The sequence below is a fragment of the Aulonocara sp. 'chitande type north' Nkhata Bay genome, linkage group LG14 (assembly GCF_057382095.1).
Source record: "Aulonocara sp. 'chitande type north' Nkhata Bay isolate Kocher_YH1m ecotype deep benthic linkage group LG14, A_spYH_male_GT1.1, whole genome shotgun sequence".
Classification (NCBI taxonomy): domain Eukaryota; kingdom Metazoa; phylum Chordata; class Actinopteri; order Cichliformes; family Cichlidae; genus Aulonocara; species Aulonocara sp. 'chitande type north' Nkhata Bay.
The window spans coordinates 11,980,813-12,007,603 of NC_141357.1; the positions used below are offsets into that span (position 1 = coordinate 11,980,813).

At 41.1% G+C, this 26,791-nt stretch overlaps 1 protein-coding gene across 6 annotated transcripts in view; it reads right to left on the reverse strand.

Annotated features, from left to right (window-relative positions):
* Positions 1-2,295: 2,295 nt before the first annotated feature.
* The window catches only part of LOC147314192 (von Willebrand factor A domain-containing protein 5A-like), a 34,815-nt gene continuing 10,319 nt past the window's right edge, over positions 2,296-26,791 (reverse strand). For 4 of the 6 annotated variants that reach the window (XM_086260949.1, XM_086260950.1, XM_086260951.1 and 1 more), the window contains 13 exons: positions 24,343-24,422; positions 24,152-24,266; positions 22,295-22,453; positions 22,116-22,219; positions 21,179-21,399; positions 19,696-19,737; positions 16,884-16,916; positions 14,718-14,747; positions 13,902-13,922; positions 12,890-12,934; positions 7,907-8,061; positions 5,059-5,182; positions 2,296-4,968 (listed from right to left, as the gene is read on the reverse strand). In XM_086260949.1, coding sequence (XP_086117075.1) covers positions 4,889-4,968; positions 5,059-5,182; positions 7,907-8,061; positions 12,890-12,934; positions 13,902-13,922; positions 14,718-14,747; positions 16,884-16,916; positions 19,696-19,737; positions 21,179-21,399; positions 22,116-22,219; positions 22,295-22,453; positions 24,152-24,266; positions 24,343-24,422 — 1,209 coding nt within the window. In that variant the 3' untranslated portion in view covers positions 2,296-4,888. Of the gene's footprint in view, positions 4,969-5,058; positions 5,183-7,906; positions 8,062-12,889; positions 12,935-13,901; positions 13,923-14,717; positions 14,748-16,883; positions 16,917-19,695; positions 19,738-21,178; positions 21,400-22,115; positions 22,454-24,151; positions 24,267-24,342; positions 24,423-26,791 lie in introns of all 6 variants that reach the window. The other 2 variants (XM_086260953.1, XM_086260948.1) reach the window with 2 other exon arrangements.

Below are 26,791 nucleotides of genomic sequence, written 5' to 3' on the forward strand. Positions count from 1 at the left end.
TTGTGTCCAATTACAGTTGTATTAACCCCATTTCAGGAACCATCAGTCATGTAATTGTCCAATCAGCACGAAGATCAGGCTCCTTATCAGGTTTCCTAACAAATATTAAGACCAACTGGAAACAGTACAGATTCATGAGCCCTTGGGAGAGGGCTCCATACCAGAGACCCGCACTTCACCCTCTTCCCGGTCCTTCTGTGTCTGTCCGCTGTTCTTTATTTTTATCATCTCAGCTCTCTCCATCGTCCTGATTTCCTCTTTTCATTTCCTTATCTCCTTACTAGGATCAGTCAGTCATGTAAAGATGTTGTCCCCCCTTTTTTTTGTTCCCCAAACACTCTTTTGTGTCCTGGATAGCTCTCCCGTTGATCCGCTTTCCAAATCTAATCTCGAGGGTTTAATCAATAACGGAGATGTATTAAAGCCTTTTTTCTTTTATGGGCCTTTCATTCAGCCTCTGTCACAAACACACACACATGCACACACACACACACACATGCACGCGTCACTGACATCGTCATTAGATAAACATGATGACTGTGTAGATGTAATTACTGTTGAATTAGCCATAATTAGCACCAGCTAAATCCAAGAAGGATTATAGGCACGCACTGCTGTACAAGAATGGTACAGCTTGTACTAGTTTTGATGTAAATGTAGAGCACAGCATGTCCTATTTTTCTTTGCGAGTTTACAACCTCTTAATCTTAGCTCCAGGTGACAGAGGGCCGAGTTAAGTTACAGTGCACCTAATTCATCCAACAATCACCTTTTTTTGTTTTGCAGTTTAAACAACCACTTTATTGTTGTGGATAGATGAATGGCTATTTCACATGTGACTATCCAGTTCTTGGAAGAGTACCCAGACCTCACAGACCCACACAGCTGTTCCTCCCCAGCAGTATTAAAAGAATCTAACAGTGTGGCAGTCACTGCCCATTTGCTCACTCAGAAATGAATGCTGCACATTATCCATGCTAGCTCAGAGCCAGAGGAATGAATGCAATTTGACCCTGTGATCTCACCTATAACAGCCTGTGTGCTTACTTGATAATGTTGTTTCCCTTTCCTTAAACGTTTATCCAAGTGATAGGCAGGAACCTGTCTTAGCTGATACAGGGTGAAAGGTGAGATACACCAAAGCAGGTCAGCGGTCTTTCACAAGGCTAACACAAAGAGACCACACACTGTCACGCTGCCGATTTAGAACCGCCAGTTAATCCAACATGTATATTTTAGGCGGTGCGAGGAAGAAGCACAGCTGCACATGCAAACCTATGCAAAGAAAATTCACATTCTAAGTACCAGCAATACTGCTTGCAGAGCCTTGTGAGCTACCTAACAGGCCCGCATTTTGTTTTTTTAACCACACTGTAGTTTTTACTCTTTTTTTTTTACCAGACAATTATTCAGGTATTTAGTTTTTCTTTGACCACAGTTCTTGTTAATTAAAAAAGTGCCTATTCCCAGAATTCTCATCTTGTGTTCATCTTTGCATCTGAGTCACAAAGTTGAATACACAGCAATATTTCCAAAACCTACCAGGGCCTTTAAAAAGTGCCCTAGTTTCTGAAGGAATAACTAGAAATCTCAAAGATTCTTCTTTCAGATTTCCATCCATTGCTTTACAAGATTACATGTTAAATAAAAGTTTCTCTGCTCTATCTTTTTCTGTCTTCTTCATGACAAAGTCAGAGGCTCCAGAGCAGACTTGACAGCTAATAACTGGTGCCAATGCATAATGCTTCCTTTTCTTATATATCTCCGTTTTTATCATTTTGTAATTTCTTCCAGTGCCACTGGAGTGTGTGGCAGCCCACAGAACTGTATAATAGCTTCAACCGTCTATATAAGCCAATCACATGACCACTTCAAGACAAAGCAACAAGGTGATAAATACCAGTTTATAAATTGTGTTGATAGGCCACGTAAAACCAGAGTCATGATAAACAATATATACACGGCATTTTTTCCTCAATAGTTTCGTCATGTTTACTGTCTAAGGACAGAGCAGCAAGCACTCTCTGCTTATGAGCAAAAACAAACTAAACAAAAAAGGGGAACGTTTAGGAGTGACGGCACGAGAGAGAGCGAGTTTTGAGATGTGAGAGATTTGTGACGTTTAGCGTGTTTGGAGTGTGTAGTTAATGTGTTGTCTTGTGTAGTGTAGTTAGTGTGTAGTGTTGTGGATAGTATTGCGTTGTGTGTCAGAACAATGAGGCGACTGCTGTCTCCAGGTAGAAAAAGGAGTGATACACCTGCTGCTGTCAGACCTGCAGGTATCAGGCTGTGATGTTCTCCTTTAGAATAGAATTCAACTTTATTGTCATTGCACATGCACAGGTACAGGGCAACGAAATGCAGTTTGCATCCATCCAGAAGTGCTTTAGTGATATAGATATATTACAATATATATTAGCAATAGTATAGATATGTAAGTATATTACAGAAATGGGTCTATTATGGTATGTTATAATGTACACAGTATGAAGTATGTTGTGAATATTCTATAACTATAAGTATGTACAGGCTGTAGTGAGTACAAGCTATGTACAGGCTATGAACAGGATATAAATATGAAAATGTCAGTCAAACATTCCACTTTATAGTGGACAGAAATAATTTTTTTGGAGTGGCACAAATAATTTGTGTGGCATCTTATTGAATGCAGAACAGCTGATTGTTCTGTAAATAGTTTGAAATGGTTATTTAAAAAAATCAAGGTAAAAGGTAAATATAGATAAAAAAATATATAACTTTTTCTACCCTGATTTTAGATCGTGTTAATACAGTGTGTCAAAATGAAAACATGACTGTAAATTCAGACACGTGAGGTTGTGCTGAAAAGGATACCAAACAAGGCAAATAAATGTTTTTAAAGGTGAAATGTGGAGGGGAAATCAAAAGTAGTTAAAAATGGCCAAAAAGTAACGCAATAGTTACTTTTCAAGTAATTAATTACTTTTAGAATATTGTAACTCAGTTACTCAGTTACTTTTTTGAAGAAGTAACTAGTAACTATAACTAATTACTTTTTCAAAGTAACTTGCCCAACACTGCTGATTGTAGGGTTCCCCACCTCATGAATCCCACTGTAACCTCTGCCCTACTCATTTTCCTGTTTAGAGGCAAACTCACACTCTACAATGTAGGAAATAGAAAATTTAGATTTTTTAACTGTACTTTTCATCTGCTCCCATTTTATTTTACTGATTCAAGCTGAACACATTTAGTAGAATTAAAATTTAGACTGAAGTCAAGCTTAAGTAATCCCATTAATTTATATGATTTTATTATTACATTAATATAGCACAAGGCTCACTTAGCTTTGGAGAAAAATAAGTGGTAGAAATGTCCCCCAAAGACCTACTTTTTTATTTTCTTACTTTTAGTACATTTTAGAGCCTCTGCTTTTTCGGTTTTACTTGAATAAAGAAGTTGGATCATTACCTCAACCTTTACTGGAGTATTTTGAGCACTAGTATCTGTACTTAAGCACAGAATCCCAAAAAGTTGATTCTGTTCCTGTGGAAGTAGCATTTCCAGTGGGAGAAACATTTCATCACAAATCCAAGTGACTTCTTCAGCCTCAGCATCCAAAGCCAACATCTGTTTAATTAGCTGATAAATAAATGTTGGCCACTTTCAGTTCCCATTCTAACCTGTTCAGGTCATCAAGGCGCTGAGGTTTTTATATATCGAGTTTCCTGGGATTAGAATCCTGTCTCGTATTGAAATTGTCTTTCCAGTCTTAAATGTCCAGCACTGTTCGCTGTAGTTGTCTTTTATGAAATAATATTCAGTTCTCATGCCAGAGTCTAGTATATAATCTGATGGCTGACCCTGAGTATGTATGATGAATTTCAAAACGCCATAGTCCATATTCCCAGGGTAGAGTGGCACCCCTGTAACAGCTACCAGCCCCAGAGACCACATGTCAGTTGCTTCATTATATGGAATATGAAGCATGACTTCAGATGCCCTTTAATAAACTGTCTGTATACAGGCACTAGGATGATGCAATGATGTAGTAAATCTGTTCCCCCCCACACACACACACAATTAAACAGGCATTAATCTTAGCTGACCAACTGTAGCAACTCAGCATAACCATCACAAACTGAACACTTACTTTTGTGTTTACTTCCATTTTGTACACTCAGCCTTTGCAACCAGAAGCTCACACTCTAAAGTAGCATTTACAACCAGATATACAGATTTTTATCTATCACCCTCGATGAATCACTACTGTATCGTGGTGGGGGAATTTGCAGGAGCAAATGAGTCCTAGGTGAGAGACCAGACAAAGAGCAATTCAGAAGTAACTGGCTACAAGACCAAGTGAAGAGTTCACCTCTAAATGCCACCATTTAAAGAGAAAATGAAATGTTCATCCAGAAAAACACATACTGAAACTCTCCTTTAAATTGTACAGTAGATCGTATTATTGTATGATCTACTGTACAATTTAAAGCCCCTTGTGGCAACTGTTTTTGTGATTTGGTGCTATATAAATAAAATTGAATTGAATTGAAGACTTTAATGCAGAGAACCAAGTCTGTGTTACCAAATCATGTGTTTTCTTTGACAGGAGGTTATGTTAGTGACAATGAAACAAGTCAATCACATCTAGTGGAAGAGAAAGAATGAACACACCTTCTGATTGAGCTTCTACAGTAGATGTCAGAAAGTGTATTTGGAGTATTCAGATAATTCTGCAGACACGTGTTACAGTGTTTAATCCAATGTTAAATACCAATTTGGATTCAAGGAAAATAATGATTTTATAACAATTAAAGGGTCAGACTAAAGAAAGCAACACAGTATAGTGTAAGTCAGTATCCTTCTGCTTAACAGTGCTGAAGGTGAGGTCACTTTAAGAAAACCCTCAGAGTCCCAGAGCTTCTTTCTTCACGCTGCAACCCAGCAGGACATTTCCAGCATCCACACACTCTGACACACACTGTGCTAAAAACACAAAACACTCAATGATTATAGAAATTGATATGGGGGAAAAAGCTGACTATAGCATTTTATTTTCATTGTGATGATTACTACCTTTGTGAGCTTGGAGCCATGAGGCAGCCTTCACAGCCAGAAGCTCCCACTCGTCCTTTGCATCCATCTTGAAACCATGAAGCCAGATCAGAGCCAGGATGGTGGCCCACACTTCACTGCTGGCCTAATTCATCAAGTGAAAGACAATCAGATAAAACAGGAAACATGAAAATTATCATCTTAATTTCTGCAAATAATATAAATGTAAAATAAGACAGTGATATACTTTAAGAACTTCTGATGATGAAAATGATTTCTGCTGCTTTGTGGTTACTGGACAATATCAGACTTTAGTGCAGCTCAGTGGTTGCTCATGAGTGTTGTAACGTGCGGTGGAGATGAAGCCAGCTGCGGAGGTGTGCAGGTGGATAGCGAATGAGCAACAGCTTCTGACTTTCCAAAAAGTACTCATTTATTTACAATATCAAAAATAAAAGTGCTACCTCTACCACACATTACTAAAGAGCACACTAGTCCGCGTACACACGGGAGCAGCCATTACAGGAGGAGTGCGAAGAAGAACAAAAAGGGGGTGACACACCAGTCATGAGACAGGAGGCGACGCCATGTGGCCATACACTGCATTACAATAGCAACTGTTACATAGTCCCCCCTGGTGAGAAAAAGGCTGTCCTCAGCCGTACACAGCTGAAAAAGCACACACCACACCTAACAGTACCCTACACATAGAGGTTACAGCTAAGATTGGTGCACACACACAGGGCAAAAGACCATTTAAAAATGAAATTGGTGAAAATAAGACGAATATGTACAGTGGAAAATCAGTTTTCTTCGTTTTTTTCACTTTTTTTTTTAAAGTAAAGGCCAAGAATGAACCTTAATGCACTAAAGAGCCATAAAACTGGATTAAGTAGAGCAAACAGAAACATCTACATATCACGACTCAAAATAGCAATGCAACAAGACAGCATCAAACAGGTTTAACCAAAACATTTCACTTCAGATCAAGCCTGGTTGTGTGAAAATCATGAGTCCATCTCTTGTTGCTTCAGCCAGACGTAACTCTGGGGCAACATCTGGGCCTGAAATTGCAATGTCCACCAGCAGCTGGGTGCTGGACAGATCTGGGTGAAAGACTGTCTGAAACAGTGCCCACACCAGAAGAAGAGTCAATGTCCGGTAAATCAAAGGGGAATGGCTCAGAGTCAATGTCAGTGTCTGCAGGGGGGCCAGGGTGGGCCTGAGAGTCAGAGTTCAGATCCTCTGAGGTCTCTCTCCCAGCAGGCGATGAAACAGATTGTTCTTTGGAAGTGAGAGAGTCCCAGGTATGGAACGGTTGCATGTTCACAACATGATAAACACCTGCATCCACACCGGAGTCCACCCAAGTGAGCCTGTAATTAACATCACTGAGTCTCTGAGATACACACAATGGTCCCTCAAACAGTGGTGCAAGTTTAGCAGTAAAGTTAGACTGAGCGTCTGACCTGGGGTGCGTCTTAACTCTCACAAGGTCACCAACACGAAACGTGGCATGTCGATGTCTCAAGTCATAGTAACATTTTTGTCTGTTATGGCTATAGTCCAGAGCTCCTTTGGCGTGGTTGTGAGCTTCCTGCAGGGAGGCTCTCAGAGTCTCAGGGTAAGGCACATCCGGTTCATCAACACCTGTTTTAGAAGGCTGAGTGATAAGGTCAAGCGGGGTGTCTAACTCACGACCATAAAGCATCATGGCAGGAGTCATACCTGTACTGTCAAGGGGGGCGGTACGCAGAGCAAAGCAAATCTGAGGGAGAAACTTGTCCCATGATGTGTGCTTATCACCTACATAAGTGCGGATTGCAGTTTTCAGAGTCCGGTTGACGCGTTCAGTAGCATTTGTCTGAGGGTGATATGCCGTAGTGAGTCTGTGCACCGAGCCTAATGCAGAAACAACATGTTCAAAAAGCTCACTCACAAAAGGAGACCCTCTGTCAGAAATCAGGTAAGTGGGTGTACCATGTCTGTTTGACCATGTCAAACAGTTTCAGCTCTTTCAAAGGGTGCAAAGCACATGTGGACTTGGGTTCTCTGTAATACAAAAGAGTCATACACAACATACTGTAACAAGGTGGCATTGTCCGAGCTGTTCAGAGAGTCTGCTTCAATGTCTCTGAGGAGTGGACCTGTGACATGATCGTCTAACTGCAGCTGTCTCAATTGTGAACGGTCAGCCAGAATGACGGGGGGCAGAGTACGAATGTCCAGGCTGCCCATAACAGCATGATCTGGTAAAAGATCAGTCGGCCTGTCACAGGTCAGAGGCAAAGGGTTGCGTGAAAGTGCGTTGGGAACTTTGTTTTGTGCACCAGGTTTGTGCACTATTGTGAAATCAAAGTCCTGCAAACGAAGTGACCAGCGGGCGAGTCGGCCCGTTGGGTTTTGACGAGACATGAGCCACCTGAGACTGTTGTGGTCAGTGAAGATAGTAACATGAACACCTTCAACATACGGGCGGAAGTGTTCCAGAGCCCATATCACAGCAAGGCACTCCTTCTCTGAAGTGCAGTAGGGGAGTTCAGCTTTGTGAAGGGAGCGACTAGCAAAAGCCACAACATACTCACGACCCTTGTCATCCTTTTGCATCAACACTGCCCCAAGACCAATGTCACATGCATCGGCGTGAATGGAAAAGGGACGGTTGAAGTCTGGAACTGTTACAGTGTGAGTGTCTGATATACAGATGCTTACTTTCATGCAGCAAGAAGGCCTACAGTTAGTCTGACTTTATTTCCATTTGTTTTCTGTTGTGTTGTAATTCTAGTTTTCATTCAGATCATGCTATGAAATTAGTTATACAGTATTTTACATTTGTGTTACTATTTCAACAGCCAAAGCAACAGCCCACCTTTTCAGGCTTCGACTTTTCCATCTCCTCGTCGGTCTTTCCCACTGCAGCAGCCAGAGCTGGATCAAGCAGCCAGCAGCCAGACGCCTCCTGCAGGGAAACTAACTGCAGCAAAGGGTCTCTGGGTGGCTGCTCAGGCACAGCAGCTGGAAAATCTAAGATGGAATAAAGACAAAACCTGATTATGGTGCTAGATGAGACAACATAAAGTGTATATGACTAACCAATGCACAAACCATTACACCTTAAACAGTTATAAATAACGTCTTATTTGATTAATTTGAATATCTGTCAAAAATGTAACATTAAATCTAATTACCAAAGCAATTCATGTGACAAATTGTGTATTTACAACAGCCTTAAAACTGACAACACCACACACCCCAGCATTAGACTTTATGAATTGAACAGGCGGAAGTTAGTCGGATTTTAATGAATAACTTTTGAAAGTAATCAACCTGATCAGATGAATACTGACGAAATGATGTTATATACAGGGAGTGCAGAATTATTAGGCAAATGAGTATTTTGTCCACATCATCCTCTTCATGCATGTTGTCTTACTCCAAGCTGTATAGGCTCGAAAGCCTACTACCAATTAAGCATATTAGGTGATGTGCATCTCTGTAATGAGAAGGGGTGTGGTCTAATGACATCAACACCCTATATCAGGTGTGCATAATTATTAGGCAACGTCCTTTCCTTTGGCAAAATGGGTCAAAAGAAGGACTTGACAGGCTCAGAAAAGTCAAAAATAGTGAGATATCTTGCAGAGGGATGCAGCAGTCTCAAAATTGCAAAGCTTCTGAAGCGTGATCATCGAACAATCAAGCGTTTCATTCAAAATAGTCAACAGGGTCGCAAGAAGCGTGTGGAAAAACCAAGGCGCAAAATAACTGCCCATGAACTGAGAAAAGTCAAGCGTGCAGCTGCCAAGATGCCACTTGCAACCAGTTTGGCCATATTTCAGAGCTGCAACATCACTGGAGTGCCCAAAAGCAAAGCACAAGGTGTGCAATACTCAGAGACATGGCCAAGGTAAGAAAGGCTGAAAGACGACCACCACTGAACAAGACACACAAGCTGAAACGTCAAGACTGGGCCAAGAAATATCTCAAGACGGATTTTTCTAAGGTTTTATGGACTGATGAAATGAGAGTGAGTCTTGCTGGGCCAGATGGATGGGCCCGTGGCTGGATTGGTAAAGGGCAGAGAGCTCCAGTCCGACTCCAGCAAGGTGGAGGTGGAGTACTGGTTTGGGCTGGTATAATCAAAGATGAGCTTGTGGGGCCTTTTCGGGTTGAGGATGGAGTCGAGCTCAACTCTCAGTCCTACTGCCAGTTTCTGGAAGACACCTTCTTCAAGCAGTGGTACAGGAAGAAGTCTGCATCCTTCAAGAAAAACATGATTTCCATGCAGGACAATGCTCCATCACACGCGTCCAAGTACTCCACAGCGTGGCTGGCAAGAAAGGGTATAAAAGAAGAAAAACTAATGACATGGCCTCCTTGTTCACCTGATCTGAACCCCATTGAGAACCTGTGGTCCATCATCAAATGTGAGATTTACAAGGAGGGAAAACAGTACACCTCTCTGAACAGTGTCTGGGAGGCTGTGGTTGCTGCTGCACACAATGTTGATGGTGAACAGATCAAAACACTGACAGAATCCATGGATGGCAGGCTTTTGAGTGTCCTTGCAAAGAAAGGTGGCTATATTGGTCGCTGATTTGTTTTTGTTTTGTTTTTGAATGTCAGAAATGTATATTTGTGAATGTGGAGATGTTCTATTGGTTTCACTGGTAAAAATAAATAATTGAAATGGGTATATATTTGTTTTTTGTTAAGTTGCCTAATAATTATGCACAGTAATAGTCACCTGCACACACAGATATCCCCCTAAAATAGCTAAAACTAAAAACAAACTAAAAACTACTTCCAAAAACATTCAGCTTTGATATTAATGAGTTTTTTGGGTTCATTGAGAACATGGTTGTTGTTCAATAATAAAATTATTCCTCAAAAATACAACTTGCCTAATAATTCTGCACTCCCTGTAAGGTCTTGTTCTCATGCTTTATAATAAAAATATGTCTCCAATTTGCTAAATCCAAGAGGTCAGAAGACACTAAAGCAAAGAAAACTTAATAACAGTAAATCCTCGCTTTTATCTATTTTATTATTATTGTTTTATTATTAAGGGTCCTAAAAGAGTGTGCAGACCAACTGGCTGGGGTCTTCACTAAGATCTTCAACACTTCACTGTCCCAGTCCTGCATCCCGCCGTGCCTAAAGTCAGCCACAATTGTCCCACTGCCAAAGCGTTCTAACATTAGCAGCCTCAACGACTACCGACCAGTTGCTCTAACACCTGTCATAATGAAGTGCTTTGAGAAACTGGTCCGACGTCACATCATGTCCTGCCTGCCTGCCACCCACATTCGACCCGCTCCAGTTTGCATACAGAGCTAACAGATCAACTGAAGATGCCATTGCTACAACGCTCCACACCACCATCTCTCACCTGGAAGTGCAGGGCCATTACGCCAGGCTGCTTTTTGTTAACTTTAGCTCTGCTTTCAATACGATACTCCCGGACAGACTAATAGTTAACAACCTGTGTGTAGATAACAACCTGGACCTCAATACCACCAAGACAAAAGTCGACTTCAGAAGGAGGAAGTCTGAGCTGCAGCCTGTCAGCATCAACGGGGAGTGCGTGGAAAGGGTCTCCAGTTTCAAGTTTCTGGGTGTGCACATAGACACAGACCTCCAATGGAGCTCTAACACCTCTGCGGTCTTAAAGAAGGCCCAACAGCATCTCCACTTTCTGAGAATCCTCAGAAAAATGGACCTGAAGAAGGAGCTGCTGACCGTCTTCTACTGCTGCTCTATCGAAAGTGTGCTGACATATTGCATCGGTGTGTGGTTCTCCAGCTGCACCACAGCACACAGAAAGGCACTCCAGAGGGTCATCAACATGGCCCAAAAAAAATAATTGGACATCCTCTTCCCTCCCTGAAGGACCTGTACAGCACTCGCTGTCTCAAGAGGGCACGCAGCATCCTACGGGACTGTAAACACCGAGGACACCAGGTGTTTAAGCTGCTGCCGTCGGGCAGGAGGTTCAGGCTGCTGAGGTCCCGAACAAATAGACTCAAGGACAGCTTTTACAGCAGGGCAATAGCCCTGATCAATGCAAATAGCTGACCTGATTGGCTACTGTAGAAATGTTTAGCTTATTTTAGAGCTTAGAAATGTATTAACATAGAATGTAGAATTATTGTAGAGACACTGACCTCAATGTAATAAAGGCCTGACTGTGTCATGAACTTAGGAGTAGATTGTAGGAGACCCCTCCCCCAGTTGAACTGTGAAAGGTCTCAACATTTGTAACTGGATAACTGTGGTCTGGAAGGGAGATGGTTTTTTATGACCTCTAGGGAGTCACCTACACCCACAGTGTTTTAACTGTCACGCACTCACATGCACACACATACATACAGGTATGCGTACAGAGTCACACACGAGCACTCACATAGACACAGACACAGAGTTTGCAGCACACTGTGAGGGGGTTTTATGATGGGGTCGCCTCTATAAAGCTGGCTGTAACTAACAAAGGGGTGAAGATTTTGCAAAGGGACACACCGGCCTCGTCTTCCCTTCTAGAAGTGCATGCTTAATTGAAGATGAATAAAGGTTTTGTGAAATAACTACTGAGTTCCGGTGCCGTTTCTGGATGCCTCGACGAATAAAAAAAAACAGGGGTAAAACTGCTTTTGCAACACTACCTCCCTGGACTTTTTTGGGGGGGAGGTAACAATGTTTAAAACAATAACAATAATAATATTTATATTTATAACAAGGTGCAATAATAATTAATGTGCAATAATAACAGTGTTCAATACACATACACTTATTCTTCATTTGTTTTATTACTAAGTTATTATACTGTGTTGTGTTGTTTGTGTTGCGTTGTGATGTGTCGTATTGTGTGTTGTGTTATATGTAGTGCCGACGTAGGACAGTTTTCCAATTTCATTGTACTACTGTACTATGTATGACTGTGCAGTGACAATAAAGAGTTATCGCATCTTATTAGAATAATAGACTAATAAATTATTCAGCAGGAGAAAAGTGGATCTTCTGTCAAAAAAAGCATAAAGTAGAATCAACTGCTACCACCAGCAGCTTAACAGCTCAACATTGCTCATTTGCTGTTGTAGTTTACTGTATATGTCACATATTCTCAAGATTGCTGTAACAATTTCTACATGCAGTAGCTAGAATATAGAATAATAATTTGCTCAACTTCAAAAATGTATTGATATATAGGGTGCCTTGTCCTTGATTTTTATATATTGTGACTGTCGTCTGTCTTAAACTACACTATTAACGGCTTATTACTGAAATCGCATCCATCTTTTTGCACTTTAATAAATATAGTGAGGTATTTTTCCCCAGAGGCACTGCATAATCACTCTGTGATTAAATCTGTCTCAGTTAAGGTAAATGACTGCAGAGAAAGCGTGGGGTTATTTCTGTAGACTCAACATTCTTTTGTCCAAATGGACTCTGCCGTATGTGTCCATGCAAGATGACTGCAGCATGGAAATACAAAAGATGTTTTGCTCTGAAATTCTCAGTCTTACACGAGGCACTCCTGTGGCTGGTTTTTTAGGGGTTAAAATGACCATAGCTTACCCTGGCATTCCTCACAATATCTTCAAGGTAAAGTATGCTGACCACGCCACAGTCGTGTATCTGGAGTGACAGTGGGCTGGAGAACAGCTAAAACCCATCCACTCAAAAATCAAAACTATTGTGATGCTCTCAGTGCAGTCATCCAGGCGTGAGTTGCAGCACTTTTGGGGGATGGAAGGTTAGTGCAGAGGTTTCTGTAAAAGTGTTTCCACTGTCGCTTACTGTATTTACACAAAACACACATCTTTGTTTCTTTTCTGTTTAGTGTTTCACTTACCTTGTGAAGCCATAGCACCGTGCTGGGCTAGTGAGGAAAAATGTTCTAGATTAAAAGAAGAGAAGAAATAAAGACATTACAAATCTTTATTATTTTGAACTTGTATGATAGGTTTGTAGCATAAACATATTTGCTGAAACGTTAAGGACCATTTAATTACACAGCAAACCAAGACACGAGTAGGCAAAGTTCTTTATGTTTCTCGTGCACGGGAGAGAACTGGACAAACGCCGTGTGTGTGTGTGTGTGTGTGTGTGTGTGTGTGTGTGTGTGTGTGTGTGGGGGGGGGGGGGGGGGGGGGGGGGGGTTAGAAGACCGATTAAGACTTCCCTAAACCTGCTGGTCTGGAAGTTCAGCAGTTCATCTAAACAAAAGGCACTTTTAGACTAAAACTGACATAGCTACGTTTCTACGTTTATCCTACCATAAAACAAGAGAAGGTACGACCTCTCCCATGCTCCCAGGATGTGGGTGTGAATGCCAGAACACTCTGGAATGCACACAAAGCCTTTGCAGACTCCTAGGGATCGCACATCCTATCACTACACAATCGATTATGCACCTCTAAGCATATATGGTTAAATATTTCTAAGCATAAATGACAACAACAATATAAACCTAACATTGTTAAAATGTAAAGTTTTTAAAAATGCAACTTTTTACACACTGACTTAGAGCACATTACAAGTGTTTAAAATGAGTGAGTCATTTAAAACTACAATTAAAATCACAAAAAGATACAACTTTGAATATTAATGTTGGAACTGTATCCTCACCCAGAAATTAATTAATTAATTAATTAATTAAATATATATATATATGCATACTCTTTTTTTATTTTCAGTCCACAAACCACATGTAGATTGGTTAGGCAAACTCCCATGCACACTCAAGTATCGTTGAGAGGATAAAGAGCACTGGTCCAGTGTTAAAACAGAAATGTGTTTGTTTGCGTCTGTGTTTTTGAAAATGCATGAAGATATGTTGTTCTGCCATTTAATTTTTTACTTACTTTTATGCAGACGATCACCAACTGAAGTAAAAACAAAGAAGAAAGAAAGAAAAGGGAGTCAAAATATTTCATAACAATTTGTTAAAGAGAACAATTAATGGACTGACTTCGCCTGCATCCTGTTCTCTGATTGGTTGCTGAAGTATTTCTACCAGTTGCTCACCATCCGCGATTTGCACAATTGTCTATTTCCATTGTTTTCTAGTCTTAAGCTTTTTCATGTTAGTTCTTTTCCAATTACTTGTCCATCCTGCGTCAAGCACTATCTGCCACATGTTTGATTTAGCAGTTAAGACGAGATGATTTGAAAACAAAATATAAATGAAGCTACTGGATTCTGATTTTACTGCAGTACCTTACAGTTCATTATAAGTAGTCTTTCAAGTCTATGTGGTGTTCAATAATATTCTGAATATATCAAAATGTTGTAAAAGTTCAACCTTCTTTAGTCACCATGTGGTGTGAATGAGACACGGCGGGTCCAGGGATCATAGGTTTGAGCCATTTTATTCAATATTTGTCACACCACAACACACACCAACCCCTGAGTCCCCGTGTTTTTAACTAGGCGGGTGTGATTAAGGATGCCGTGCAGGTGCGTCCGCCCTCCTTGCACGGCACCGCAGACCATGCCCCACCACACACCACTTTAAGATACTCTCTGTTAATATGTTAATAATGGCAAACGAAGAAATACAGACAAAGCATTTTACTTTCAACATTTCAAATAAAATTCAAAGAGAAATGTGTTGGTTTGTTTACATTTATTTTTAAACATATGTGCTGTTCTGCCATCCAGCTTTTACTTATACTTACCCCACCGACTAAACTTCTGGAAGGTACCAACTGTGAAGTCAAGAGTTAAAAAAAATAAATTAGGGTTAAAACATTTAACAAGTATTTGCTAAAATAACAACAAAAGTACAGATTTTTAATATTACTGTGGTGATATATACACTCAACAAAAATATAAACGCAACACCTTTGTTACTGCTCCCATTCCCCATGGGATGGACGTAGAGACCTAAAATTCATTCCAGATACACAATATAACCATCCCTCCCAAACAGTGGTCACAAATCAGTACAAATGTGTGGTAGTGGGCACATCTGCTATATTGAGGTAATCCATCCCACCTCACAGGTGTGCCACATCAGGATGCTGATCTGACATCATGAGTAGTGCACAGGTGTACCTCAGACTGCCCACAACAAAAGGCCACCCTGGAATGTGCAGTTTTTTGCACTATTGGGGGTCTGGGGACCCAGAACTGGTCAGTATCTGGTGTGACCACCATTTGCCTCATGCAGTGCAACACATCGTCGCATGGAGTCTATCAGATTGTCAATTGTGGCCTGTGGAATGTTGGTCCACTCCACTTCAATGGCTGTGCGAGGTTGTTGGATATTCGTGGGAACTGGTACACGCTGTCGTATACGCCGGTCAAGCACATCCCGAACATGCTCAATGGGTGACATGTCCAGTGAGTATGCTGGCCATGCAAGAACTGGGACATTCTCAGCTGCCATCTGCCCTGAACAATGTGAACCATGATTCATCTGTGAAGCGCACACCTCTCCAACGTGCCAGACGCCATCGAATGTGAGCATTTGCCCACACAAGTCTGTTACGGCGACGAGCTGGAGTCAGGTCAAGACCCCGATGAGGACGACGGGCATGCAGTTGAGCGTCCCTCAGACGGTTTCTGACAGTTTGTGCAGAAATTGTTTGGTTGTGCAAACCAATTGTTCCAGCAGCTGTCTGGGTGGCTGGTCTCAGACGATCTTGGAGGTGAACCTGCTGGATGTGGAGGTCCTGGGCTGGTGTGGTTACACGAGGTCTGCGGTTGTGAGGCCGGTTGGATGTGCTGCCATATTCTCTGAAACGCCTGTGGAGACGGCTTATGGTTGAGAAATGAACATTCAATGCACGGGCGACAGATCTGGTTGACATTCCTGCTGTCAGCATGCCAATTGCACGCTCCCTCATTGCTTGTGGCATCTGTGGCATTTTGCTGTGAGACAAAACTGCACATTCCAGGGTGGCCTTTTGTTGTGGGCAGTCTGAGGTACACCTGTGCACTACTCATGATGTCAGATCAGCATCCTGATGTGGCACACCTGTGAGGTGGGATGGATTATCTCAATATGGCAGATGTGCCCACTACCACACATTTGGACTGATTTGTGACCACTGTTTGGGAGGGATGGTTATATTGTGTATCTGGAATGAATTTTAGGTCTCTACGTCCATCCCATGGGGAATGGGAGCAGTAACAAAGGTGTTGCGTTTATATTTTTGTTGAGTGTAAATACAACACAAATATTACAAACAGTATTTTAGGTTTATCTTAGCAGTCTAGTTTTTACATCCTGCGAGGACCTGTAACTCATTCAGAAATTATATTCCCAAATACATTAAGAAGGCAAGTGGAAATAATGTCCCCAACTAATAAAAGCAAAATAGTTTACATAAAATGTAAAACACAATTTCAGTTATTTGGACTTTTGACATATCATAATCTTATTTGTGTTATTTTATAGCTCTGAAGTCCTGAATGTTGTAAATGTAGGAAGTAGTAAACACAGTCAAATCCTTCTATGAATAAGTGTAATCAAAGTTTTGACACATAATACAAATTTTTCTTCTACTCCCACTTTTTGTTGCACACTCGTAGTATACAATAAATAATCTAAAATACTGGATTCTGATATTATGTTGTGCCTCAAAAGTCATAACAAAAATATAAATGTAAATATGTTCAATTAAATTATAAATGTTGCAAAATGTTGTACGAACCTGATTTTCTTCATTTACTGATGTAGCATACATCCTGTCTACCAAGGCAAGTACTGCAGCTACACTACATACAATATTTAATATATAAAACTTCAAGTTAAAAGAGAAATATTTTCTTTCTGTGCCTTCATTTGCATAGCTGTGTATGTGTGTGTGTTGATTTGTCATTCAAATTTTACTTACTTATGGGCAATGGAGCACTCTTCTTCATTTTGCCTACAATGAAGTCAAGCCAAAAAAAAAAAAGAAAGTCAGATTTTTCTGGTATTTGAAGTATAACAGCACTAAGTTGATGTTATTTTGGTGATATAACACAAAGGCAAATATTACAATTGGGTTTTAGAGCTTCCTCTTTTCAGTCCGTGTCATTTCAAGACTTTTTCCCTTTCACAGTTCTCTCATCTCTAATTAGTCACTGCAGTATTTACACCACTTGCTCATTACACTTTTTTGGGGTCAGATTTGTCAGATTACCTAGTTCTATTGTTCAACAGTATTTAATTTTTTCCCCCTCAGTTTATTTTGATTCCTTGAATCATGTGTTTAGTAGTAAATGTCACGTTTTGTTTAACTGCCGTCCCTTTTAAGGAGTCATACTTTAGGATCCATTGAGCTGACTCTAGTATATTCTGCTCTTCACTATATCAAAAAAATTATATGCAAAATAAAACAAAAACCTGCTGACTGTAATAGTATAACACAGTACACTCTTATGCTTTTTTACTCTTAGCATTTTCATTGTGCTGATTTCACTCACACTCAGGTAGATGTTTAAATGTGTTAAATCTCAGGGACACAAGCACACCTCCATGCACACACACAGTTTATATGTAACATAGGATTCTGAACAGCAAACTAATGAAGCTGTAAGATGAAAAAAGGAGATAAAGTATGAGTTCAGGACAGGTTAGAATTTATAGAGTTGCCCTGGCAACAGACTTTTGCGGTGCAGCTCTGCACTATAGACATGCATAGATGTATCTTGTACTACCATTGATCTTTTTAACTTTCTAATGCTACTGACATATGCATTAGAAATGTGCTTTGAACCATCTCTGATGTTGTCCTAATCATGATAATATTCCTTTTATTTATGATCAGCGATCTTTATCTTCAGAGCTGTGGGTGACACTTTTAGTGTTTGCTTAAAAAAAAAAAAAAAACCTCACAGGGTGTTGGAAGATTTCTCTGTACAAGAGGTCCAAGAGGAGCATTGCTTTCAGCTTAATGAAGCTTTCATATGCTGCATTGGTTCATTCTAGTTTGTTCAAATAAGCTCTCAAGTGGATCAACTACTCTTGTGCTGTTCGGCAAAAATTTGCTGAACCACGACCTAGGAAGGAGCAAAGTGCAGCCATGTCCTTTGGTGCAGGAGCTTCAGAGATGGCAGTCAGGTGGACTGGGTGAGGACACAAGCCCTTCTTTGAAATGACGTCCCAGGAATGGAATATGCGTCTGCCCGAATGAACTTTTACTGGAATAGATCTGCGGACCAACATCCTTCAGAGGCCTGAGAAAAGCATGCAAACGTTCATTGTGTTCTTCTTTAATGCGTCCATTATTACGCTTTTATTAGGTTCCCCCAGATCCACGCAAAGTCTCAAGTCGCCCTTATGTTTTCTTGCCACGATTAGAGGACTCAGCCATTCAGATGTGTCCACTGGTACAATAATGCCTGCTTGGAGCAGATGTTTCAGTTCGGCTGACACCTCTTTGCATATGCTGAGTAGCAGATGCCTCAGTTTTACTTCATTGTTAACCTGAACTTTGTGAATGAACCCTTTAACACATCCAAGATGGTGGGCAGAAACAGAATCAATGTTGTTCACCATGCATGTCTGTTTATACTTTTCCATCTATAAAATTAGTGCTTTATATGATCTTTAACTATGTAGGATAATCCTGGCACTTTTTTGTCATCATTTGTCAGCACTCTCTTCTTCATCTGCCTAAATAAATACTGATCCATATGCGATGGGTTATGGTACACATCCATTTTTAAAAGTCCCCCATTACTGATGGTGTGGCAGAGGTGTGGCCTGTGGCTCAGCTGCAGCTGCAGGGGAGGGGTGGGGCAGTGAGCTCAAGGCGGCGGTGCCAGGAAGGCTGGAGGGACAGGTGGTGATGATTGTCCTAACGAGGCTTTTCCTTTTTATAGTGAAGCCGGAGACCAGAGAAGCCAACTGGAAAGTTGGTGGACGGGGTGCCGAACTGTAAAAACCATGTGTGCAACTTCACTCCTGAAAGTGGTCCCAGTAACAGTCTGTTGGGTCCCAGTCTTTACAGATGGAAATCTCAGTCTAAGGCTAGCTGCCCCAAGATTTGATTTTCAGCCAGGTGTCACCCACACACCTATACCAATGGCCCAGTGGTGTTCCAGGGTAGAATGACAGACACTTCTTTTACACTTCCTCAAGATAAAAATGGGCTGCAGTGGGTGAAAGTGGGGAACCCATGTTTCTTCCTGTAGTACTGACACTTGTATGCGAATCCATAATGACATCTTTCACCTTAAACAAAATCCAAGGAGTTCTGGATGTGGTGTGGCTGTGGTGTTTAGGGCTGACTAACAATTTGTTGAAGACCAAAGCCAGAAACTATGAGGCTGACTTGATCATACAGATAGTGGGTCTTAAAAGGTACACCATGTTTATGTGTCTTCTTTGAACCCTACAGACTTTGCGTAGCTTCTGCTGGGTATCACCTGCGGTATGAGGTCAATGAGCTTTCTGGGATTTCTTTATCTGGATGACTAAGCATGCATCAAGATCTTTTTAATAAAATTCAAAATAATAAAAACCTAATTTAAAAAAGATTGCTGATTTTTATAAAACACACTGCCCTTTTGTGTCTCTCTGCACTTTACATTACCATTGTGGTGATGTCATTCACACTCACCTATATGTACAATATAAATTTATTAAATCTCAGAGACACAAGCATGCCTCCATGCAAAAAATAGTTTCCACTGACATTCATTCAGGTTTGTACTTACATGTTCTATATGCTGCTGATGATAAAAAGCAATCCATTGCCACTATATAGGATGAAAAAGACGCGATATCATAGACCGGCAGATGTGTGTTGTACTTCCATTCAGCTTTTTACTTTCTAATGCTCTGTGGAGAACACAGTAGCCCATAGGCATCTACTGCTTCATTAAACTTGTTCACCAATAAGTTGCGCTTTGGTGTTCCTTGGACTAACTCTCATATTCTCCTCATAGCATCATAATAGTATTCCTTTCGTTGATGCTCAGCTATTTTTAGCTTCAGATGTTGGTGACAGTTTTAGTTTTGCTTTTTAACAAAATAAACTGGACGGGGTTTCTCATTGTTATTCTGATTCAGTAAAAAGGGCTAGCTGTTAGAATTAGGGATGCACCGATACCGATCTCGATACCACATTTTCTAAAGTACTCGTACTTGTTAAAAGACCCCCGATACCGAGGACCGATACCACGGTCTGAGACCTGGCTATGTTTGAGCGGCATGTAAGGGGTTAATCACAGGCCCCGAGTGCCCGACCCCAGGCCCCGAGTGCCCGACCCCAGGCCCCGAGTGCCCGACCCCAGGCCCCGGCTGCAGCTCAGAGCGGGGAGAAAGCGAGGCGAGACATATCAGCTGTGTGGAACTATTTCAAAGTGAACGAAGACGCGAAAACAAAGGCGGACTGCAAATTGTGCTCAGCGAAATTGTCCAGAGGAGGCTCTAAAGGTAGCGCATTTAACACAAGCAATTTAATCAAGCAGCTAAAATCCCAACACAACAACGAGTACAAAGAGTTTACCCACGCTTATTTACCCCACTTATTAGCACAGAGGAGCATAGCTGATGCTATAGCAGTGGGACGGAAAATAGCTGGGCATTTTAAACATTCCGCCTTAGCCTACTCCCGCCTCGAGGACATTCAGGGACAGCTCAACCAGCCAATAAAGAGACTGTAGCAGGACGTACAGACGCGCTGGAACAGCACGTATTACATGCTCCAGTCCCTCATTGAGCAAAAGCGAGTGCACGAACTCCCTGACTATCTCACCGCTCACCAATGGGCTCTTATGGAGATGACTGTTGCCATCCTCGCCCCCTTTGAGGAACTAACTAAAAAAGTGAGCAGCTACGACGCACTAGCCTCTGATGTCATCCCAGCTGTGACTGTGCTAGTGAGACTTCTAAACAGAGAAACAGACGAACAAATTTAAAATTAAATTTTGGTTTTTTATAATTATTTATTCTGTAATATGTTGCATACAACATGCTTTTCATTTTAAACAAATGTTCTTAATTCCAAACTAGTCCCTTGTTTGTTTGTTTTTTGTTAAATTATAGGACTAAAGCTGTTACCTGCAAATTTAAATCATGTTTTTATTAAGTACTCGGTATCGGCGAGTACTGAAATGCAAGTACTCGTACTCGTTTCCAAAAAAGTGGTATCGGTGCATCCCTAGTTAGAATCCCTGACAATGAAAAAAACCTCACGGGCTGTTGGAATATTTCTCTGGACAAGAGGTCCTTGGATCGCCTCTCCGTTGTCTTTGTTGACAGCAATGAAGGCAGTGAAAGAACTGCTCACTCCTGATTGGACACTGAGCTGCACCACCTTCTCCTTCACTCCTCCACCTTGCTGTCCTCTGTGCTCTCTCTCCTCCATCTCCAGGGAACGAATCAGAGTCCGAGCACCCAACCTGTGGACTGTTAGTCTGCAGACAAGAAGGAAAACACACAGAATGCTTGTCATTGTTAATACTGTGTTATTATAGTATATTAGTTTACCAGTCATTTTACTGTTTTTAACACCACTGTGTCCTCTTCGGGGTAACACAGTGAGGAACATGTAAAAAGGCAGCATCTGATGCAGTCAAAGCAGTCCCTCAGTTGCAGTTTAGTCCAGACTGGAACAACTCAGGTTATCTTTCTGTATGGACAAGTGGGGACCAAGTGAATCATACAGTGATCTGACAAAAAAAAACAATTAGCTCCTCTGATAGTGCCGTATGTTTACATTTGTTCTCATCTTGTTGGATACTGGAAGTTATTCACTCAGTCAAAGGGTGTTTACTAAAATCTCCCCCCAAAACAGTGGTTCCATTGGAGCATATGCTAGAACATCTATAACCATAAAGATATCTTGAAAAAGTTCTGAGTAAATATTTCAAGCCTTTTTTGCTTTAGCTTTGATGATGTTAGCTCATGACAATCAGAAAACCAGTAGTTTGTGACACCCTGAACTCTCGCCTTCAGCCATGCACCAACTACATGAGGAGAGAGAGCTGTGCTGCTCTTCACAAGTGGCACAGCACCTGAAACCATTCTGCTCCACCTCTCCATCCTACCAACCACACACCCCTGCTGCATTTAGTTTCAATTCATGGTCATGACCCACAGAGCACTGTGCTCTACATTAAACATGTTGTACCCAGCGTCCACTGCAGGTCTGAGACTGAAGTGCAGCTGGTTCTCAGAGGGATGACCTGCCAGGCTGTACTTCAGCGTCACACAGCCCTCTGCTGCCTCTGCGCTCTGACACAGAATTACAGTGTTAGAAGTCACGATAATTACTGTCATCAAAACAACATGAGAGGCTGCTGCTCCTACCTGTCCAGTGAGCTGGGCATAAATCAGTGACCTCTGACCCTGGAAAAGTGTTGTGATCGGTGGAGAGAGGACAGTGACAGACACTTCCTTTGGTAAATCCCATGTGACTGAGATGTCGACCACAGCTGGCTGCAGAGAAAATCGCAGCGACTGCATCACCTGACAACAACAAGAATTAGAAAACAATTATGCATTTATGTTTATTTGAAATTATGTCTTCTGTCCAAATAATAACATCTAGAGATGGCACGATACCACTTTTTAATGTCCGATACCGATTCCAATATCATAAATTAGGATATCTGCCGATACTGATACGAATCCGATATAGCGTATTTTGTAATCAATAAAACAGTTTTTTTTATAACTATCTTGCTGCATTTTGTATAAGTTCATACTCAAGTTTTAAAAAACAAGAGACTGAAGCTATTCTGTTATACCTGTATGCAAAAATACACTCCACCGAAACATTTTATAGTTCAGCAATACTGATCTAATAAACTTAAACCTACTCCATCCTTCCTATTCTGGTATTTTAAAGAGTACTTACCTACCTAACTAATAGGGTTGCCAACTCCCAGCAAAAAATATTAGGGAACCACCCCCTGCCCTTAATCGATGTAATCAACTTTAATTTAATGCAAGTGTAAAACAAATGCACAGAAATCAATTATTTTTCTACAATAATTAAATAGATTCAACATCTTTCTTCAACAGAATTGCAGACTGCACAGATGGTACCTTCCCAAAGAAAAAAGCAGTATAGCTTACTGGGGTGTATATTAGACTTAATAGTTACTATATACAATGATGGATTTCTATACATTTATTCAGATGACCGCTTTTGTTGTAAGATTCAGATAATTATTCATTCAAAGTTTTTAAATGACATAACAAATAAAAATATTTCTTTGTGCCCCCCTTCCCTTCCCTTCAACTCATTCATGTCACCTAAAAGGTAAACCTGTTTCTCCATCACCTGTTCAGCTCTGATGATTCAGTAAGGACATCTCCTGGTTTCATCTTCATGTTTCCCTCTCACCAGATATCCAAACCGATATCATGACCAGCAGCTTTTACAGCTGTGGCTCCAGCAAACGTCAGCTGATACTAGAAAGTAATATTAAATACATTCTAACAACAGCTGATCAAGCTTAAACGAGCTGCTGTTGTTTATCCGCTGGTCTCCTCTTTCTAACGCAAAGTGGGCAATAAACTAACAAGAAAGACGGGACTTGCGGTAGAAAAGCCGATCAGCTGATCATTGATCAGTTTCATGTTTGAAGTAACAACAGGAGAGGGAGGGGGAGTGAATGAGAGAAGTAGATACAACTGCGCAGCAAAGACAGAATAACTCCAGCTTTGTGTCTATTTTTTTAATTCTAGCTGAAGTACGGGACAAATCGCTTCCTTTTCACCTCAATATGGAACCAGTCCAGCTGTGGCTCAATATATCAGTTGTTAAGTTTAACGTGAAAATACTATGCAAACATTCAGGGATGAACTTACACACTTGCTTTACTTCTCTGGGATAGTTTTCGCCGAGATGAAATGCCGCGGTTAGGAAGCATGTAGCGAGGCTCCAACAGACCGCCGACAGGTCTCGCAGAAAAATAGCTGCTCTATCACGTGACACATACTGCTCCAATGCGCCGAGCTGGGTTACACCAAGTAGCGCGTTTTATGAGGTGATTTTCTGATACTTCGGATCGGATTACATTTTTTATTTCTCTCCGATATCCGATCCTGTAATTTAGGTCGGTATCGGACCGATACCGATACGTAATATCGGATTGGTCCATCTCTAATAACAACATATTGCCTTTTAATAATTGTTATTATGACTTATTGTCTTACTTTTGGTTGCATCCTGTCAGTCCCTGTGATAAACTGAGCGTGACCTCCTCCTTCCTTGGCCATCCCATTAATGAGAGCAGAGCTGGCCCCTTCCCCAATCCCAAAAGAGAAACACCTGCAACACAACAGCTGTTTTTAAGACACACAGGTTTGGTACGCAGCACATGTCATCATCATTTTTGCTGTTTCACCTGTGGGAGCCTGAGTTCTTCTTCACCAGATCGATCACTTCTTTGGTGTTCCCCACCTCTCCATCAGTAAAGACAAACAGCTAGAGAGGAGAGTTTACATGAAAGGCCAAATTACACAAGCTAAAAGTAACACATATACACATAGGACTTTTTTACCGATCGGGAACTGGATCTAATGCTTTTAACGGAAACTTGGCAGAGAGTCGGTGAGTCCAGTTGTTTTACTGAACTTTTACCGCATGATTGTGAGTATCTTAATGTGCCGAGGATGACTGGGCGTGGTGGTGGAGTGGCAGCTGTTTTTAGGAAGAAGCTCTCTTGCAAACAACTCTTAACTGACTCATATTCTAGTTTTGAACTTCTGGCGTTTGAATTGAATTGTATACAGACCTCCAAAATACCACAAGGATTTTATCCAAGACTTTTCAAACTTCTTAGCTGAAACTGTGCCAAGCTACGATCGAATCTTAATCATTGGAGATTTTAATATTCATGTGTGTTGTCGCTCCAATTCGCTGGCCAGAGACTTTTTAAGCTTGATAGACTTCTTCAGTCTTGCTCAACTTGTGTCTGGGCCAACCCAGAAACAGGGTCATACATTGGATCTTGTGCTGTCTTTAGGGTTACCGGTCCGAAACATGGAAATATGTGATGCCGTTTTTTCTGATCACTGCCCTATTGTGTTTGACATACTTTTATCTCTCCGCCATTTTACACCTCTTATTTCAACACGTCGTTGTCGTGTTTTTAACCCATCTGCAACAGAACAATTTTCTATTGCTTTTAAAAAAGTTTTAAGATCTCCCCTTGGCTTTGGTACCGAGGAAATGACAGTTAATTTTTATGATAAATGCAAAACTGTCCTTGATGAGGTCGCTCCTTTTAAAACTATAAACTCGAAACCACGACCAGACCCATGGATAAATAAGGCCACTCGTTCAGCCAGACGAGAGTGCAGGAAGGCTGAACGTAAGTGGAAAAAAGATGGGCTGCAGGTGTCCTTTCTCATGTTGAGAGACAGTCTGTACAGGTATCAGGACATTGTTAAAGCAGAAAAGTCAAGGTTTCTTTCTAATGTTATTGAGAATAGCTCCAATAATCCTCGGGTTCTTTTTTCAATTATTGACTCTGCCCTGAATATTTCCCCAGCTTCTTGTATTAATAGTTCCTCAGACACCTGTGAAAGGTTTTTGAAGTTTTTTATCAATAAGATAAAACAGCTTCGATCTATGATCGCCCTGCCTTCACATGACGTGTCTAAAATATTCACCTGCTCTGCTGTTTTTGATCAGTTTGAGCCTGTGTGTCTTGATCAGGTGGAGGAAGTATGTAGTGGCACAAAGACATCATCGTGTCCAAATGACATTATTCCAACACATCTTCTAAAAAAGATTTTTAAAGTTGTCAGTTCTGACATTTTAGCTATTTTTAATAGCAGCCTTAGCTCAGGTGTTGTGCCAGCCTGTTTTAAACATGCTGTTGTACAGCCTGTACTTAAAAAACCTAATCTTGACTCCTCCGTCCTCACTAACTTCAGGCCTATTTCAAAGCTCCCCTTCCTCTCGAAAATTTTGGAAAAGATTGTGTTTGTTCAGCTGCAATCTTTTCTAAATGGACACAATGTTCTTGAGAGGTTTCAGTCTGGTTTTAAAACTCTTCATAGCACAGAAACTGCACTTTTAAAAGTTCTTAATGATCTTTTATTAGCCACTGACTCAGGTGACTCAGCTGTGCTTCTGCTTTTAGATCTGACCGCTGCCTTCGATACTGTTGACCACAGCATTTTAATCTCACGGTTGGAGCATTGTGGCGTAAAGGGCACCCCATTAGAGTGGTTCAGGTCATACCTGTCTGACAGGACCTTCTCTGTGAGCTTTGGTGATTTTATCTCTTCCTCAGCTCCCCTTACTTGTGGTGTTCCCCAGGGATCTATACTGGGGCCAATATTGTTCTCCATTTATATGCTGCCTTTAGGTCTAATTTTTAGAAAATACAACATTTGTTTTCATTCATATGCCGATGATACTCAGATCTATCTTCAATTGAAGGGAAACAGTCCTGCCTCACTAGAACCCTTACTTCAGTGTCTCGGTGAAGTTAAATCCTGGATGGCCTCAAATTTCCTTAACTTCAATGAGAACAAAACCGAAGTGATAATTTTTGGACCAAGCGGCAATCCCAACACTTCTAATTTTAACCTGCACAGTCTTGAGCCTTTTGCCAAATCACATGCCAAAAATTTGGGGGTTATATTTGACAGCAATTTCACCTTTGAAAAACAAATTAGCTCAGTCGTACAGCGGTCTTTCTTCAAACTGAGGCTTTTATCTAAGGTGAGATCATTTTTATCTTTTAAAAACTTTGAACGAGCGATTCATGCTTTTATTATATCCCAGCTGGACTATTGTAACTCCTTATATGCTGGAGTCAGCCAGACCTGCCTGGCAAG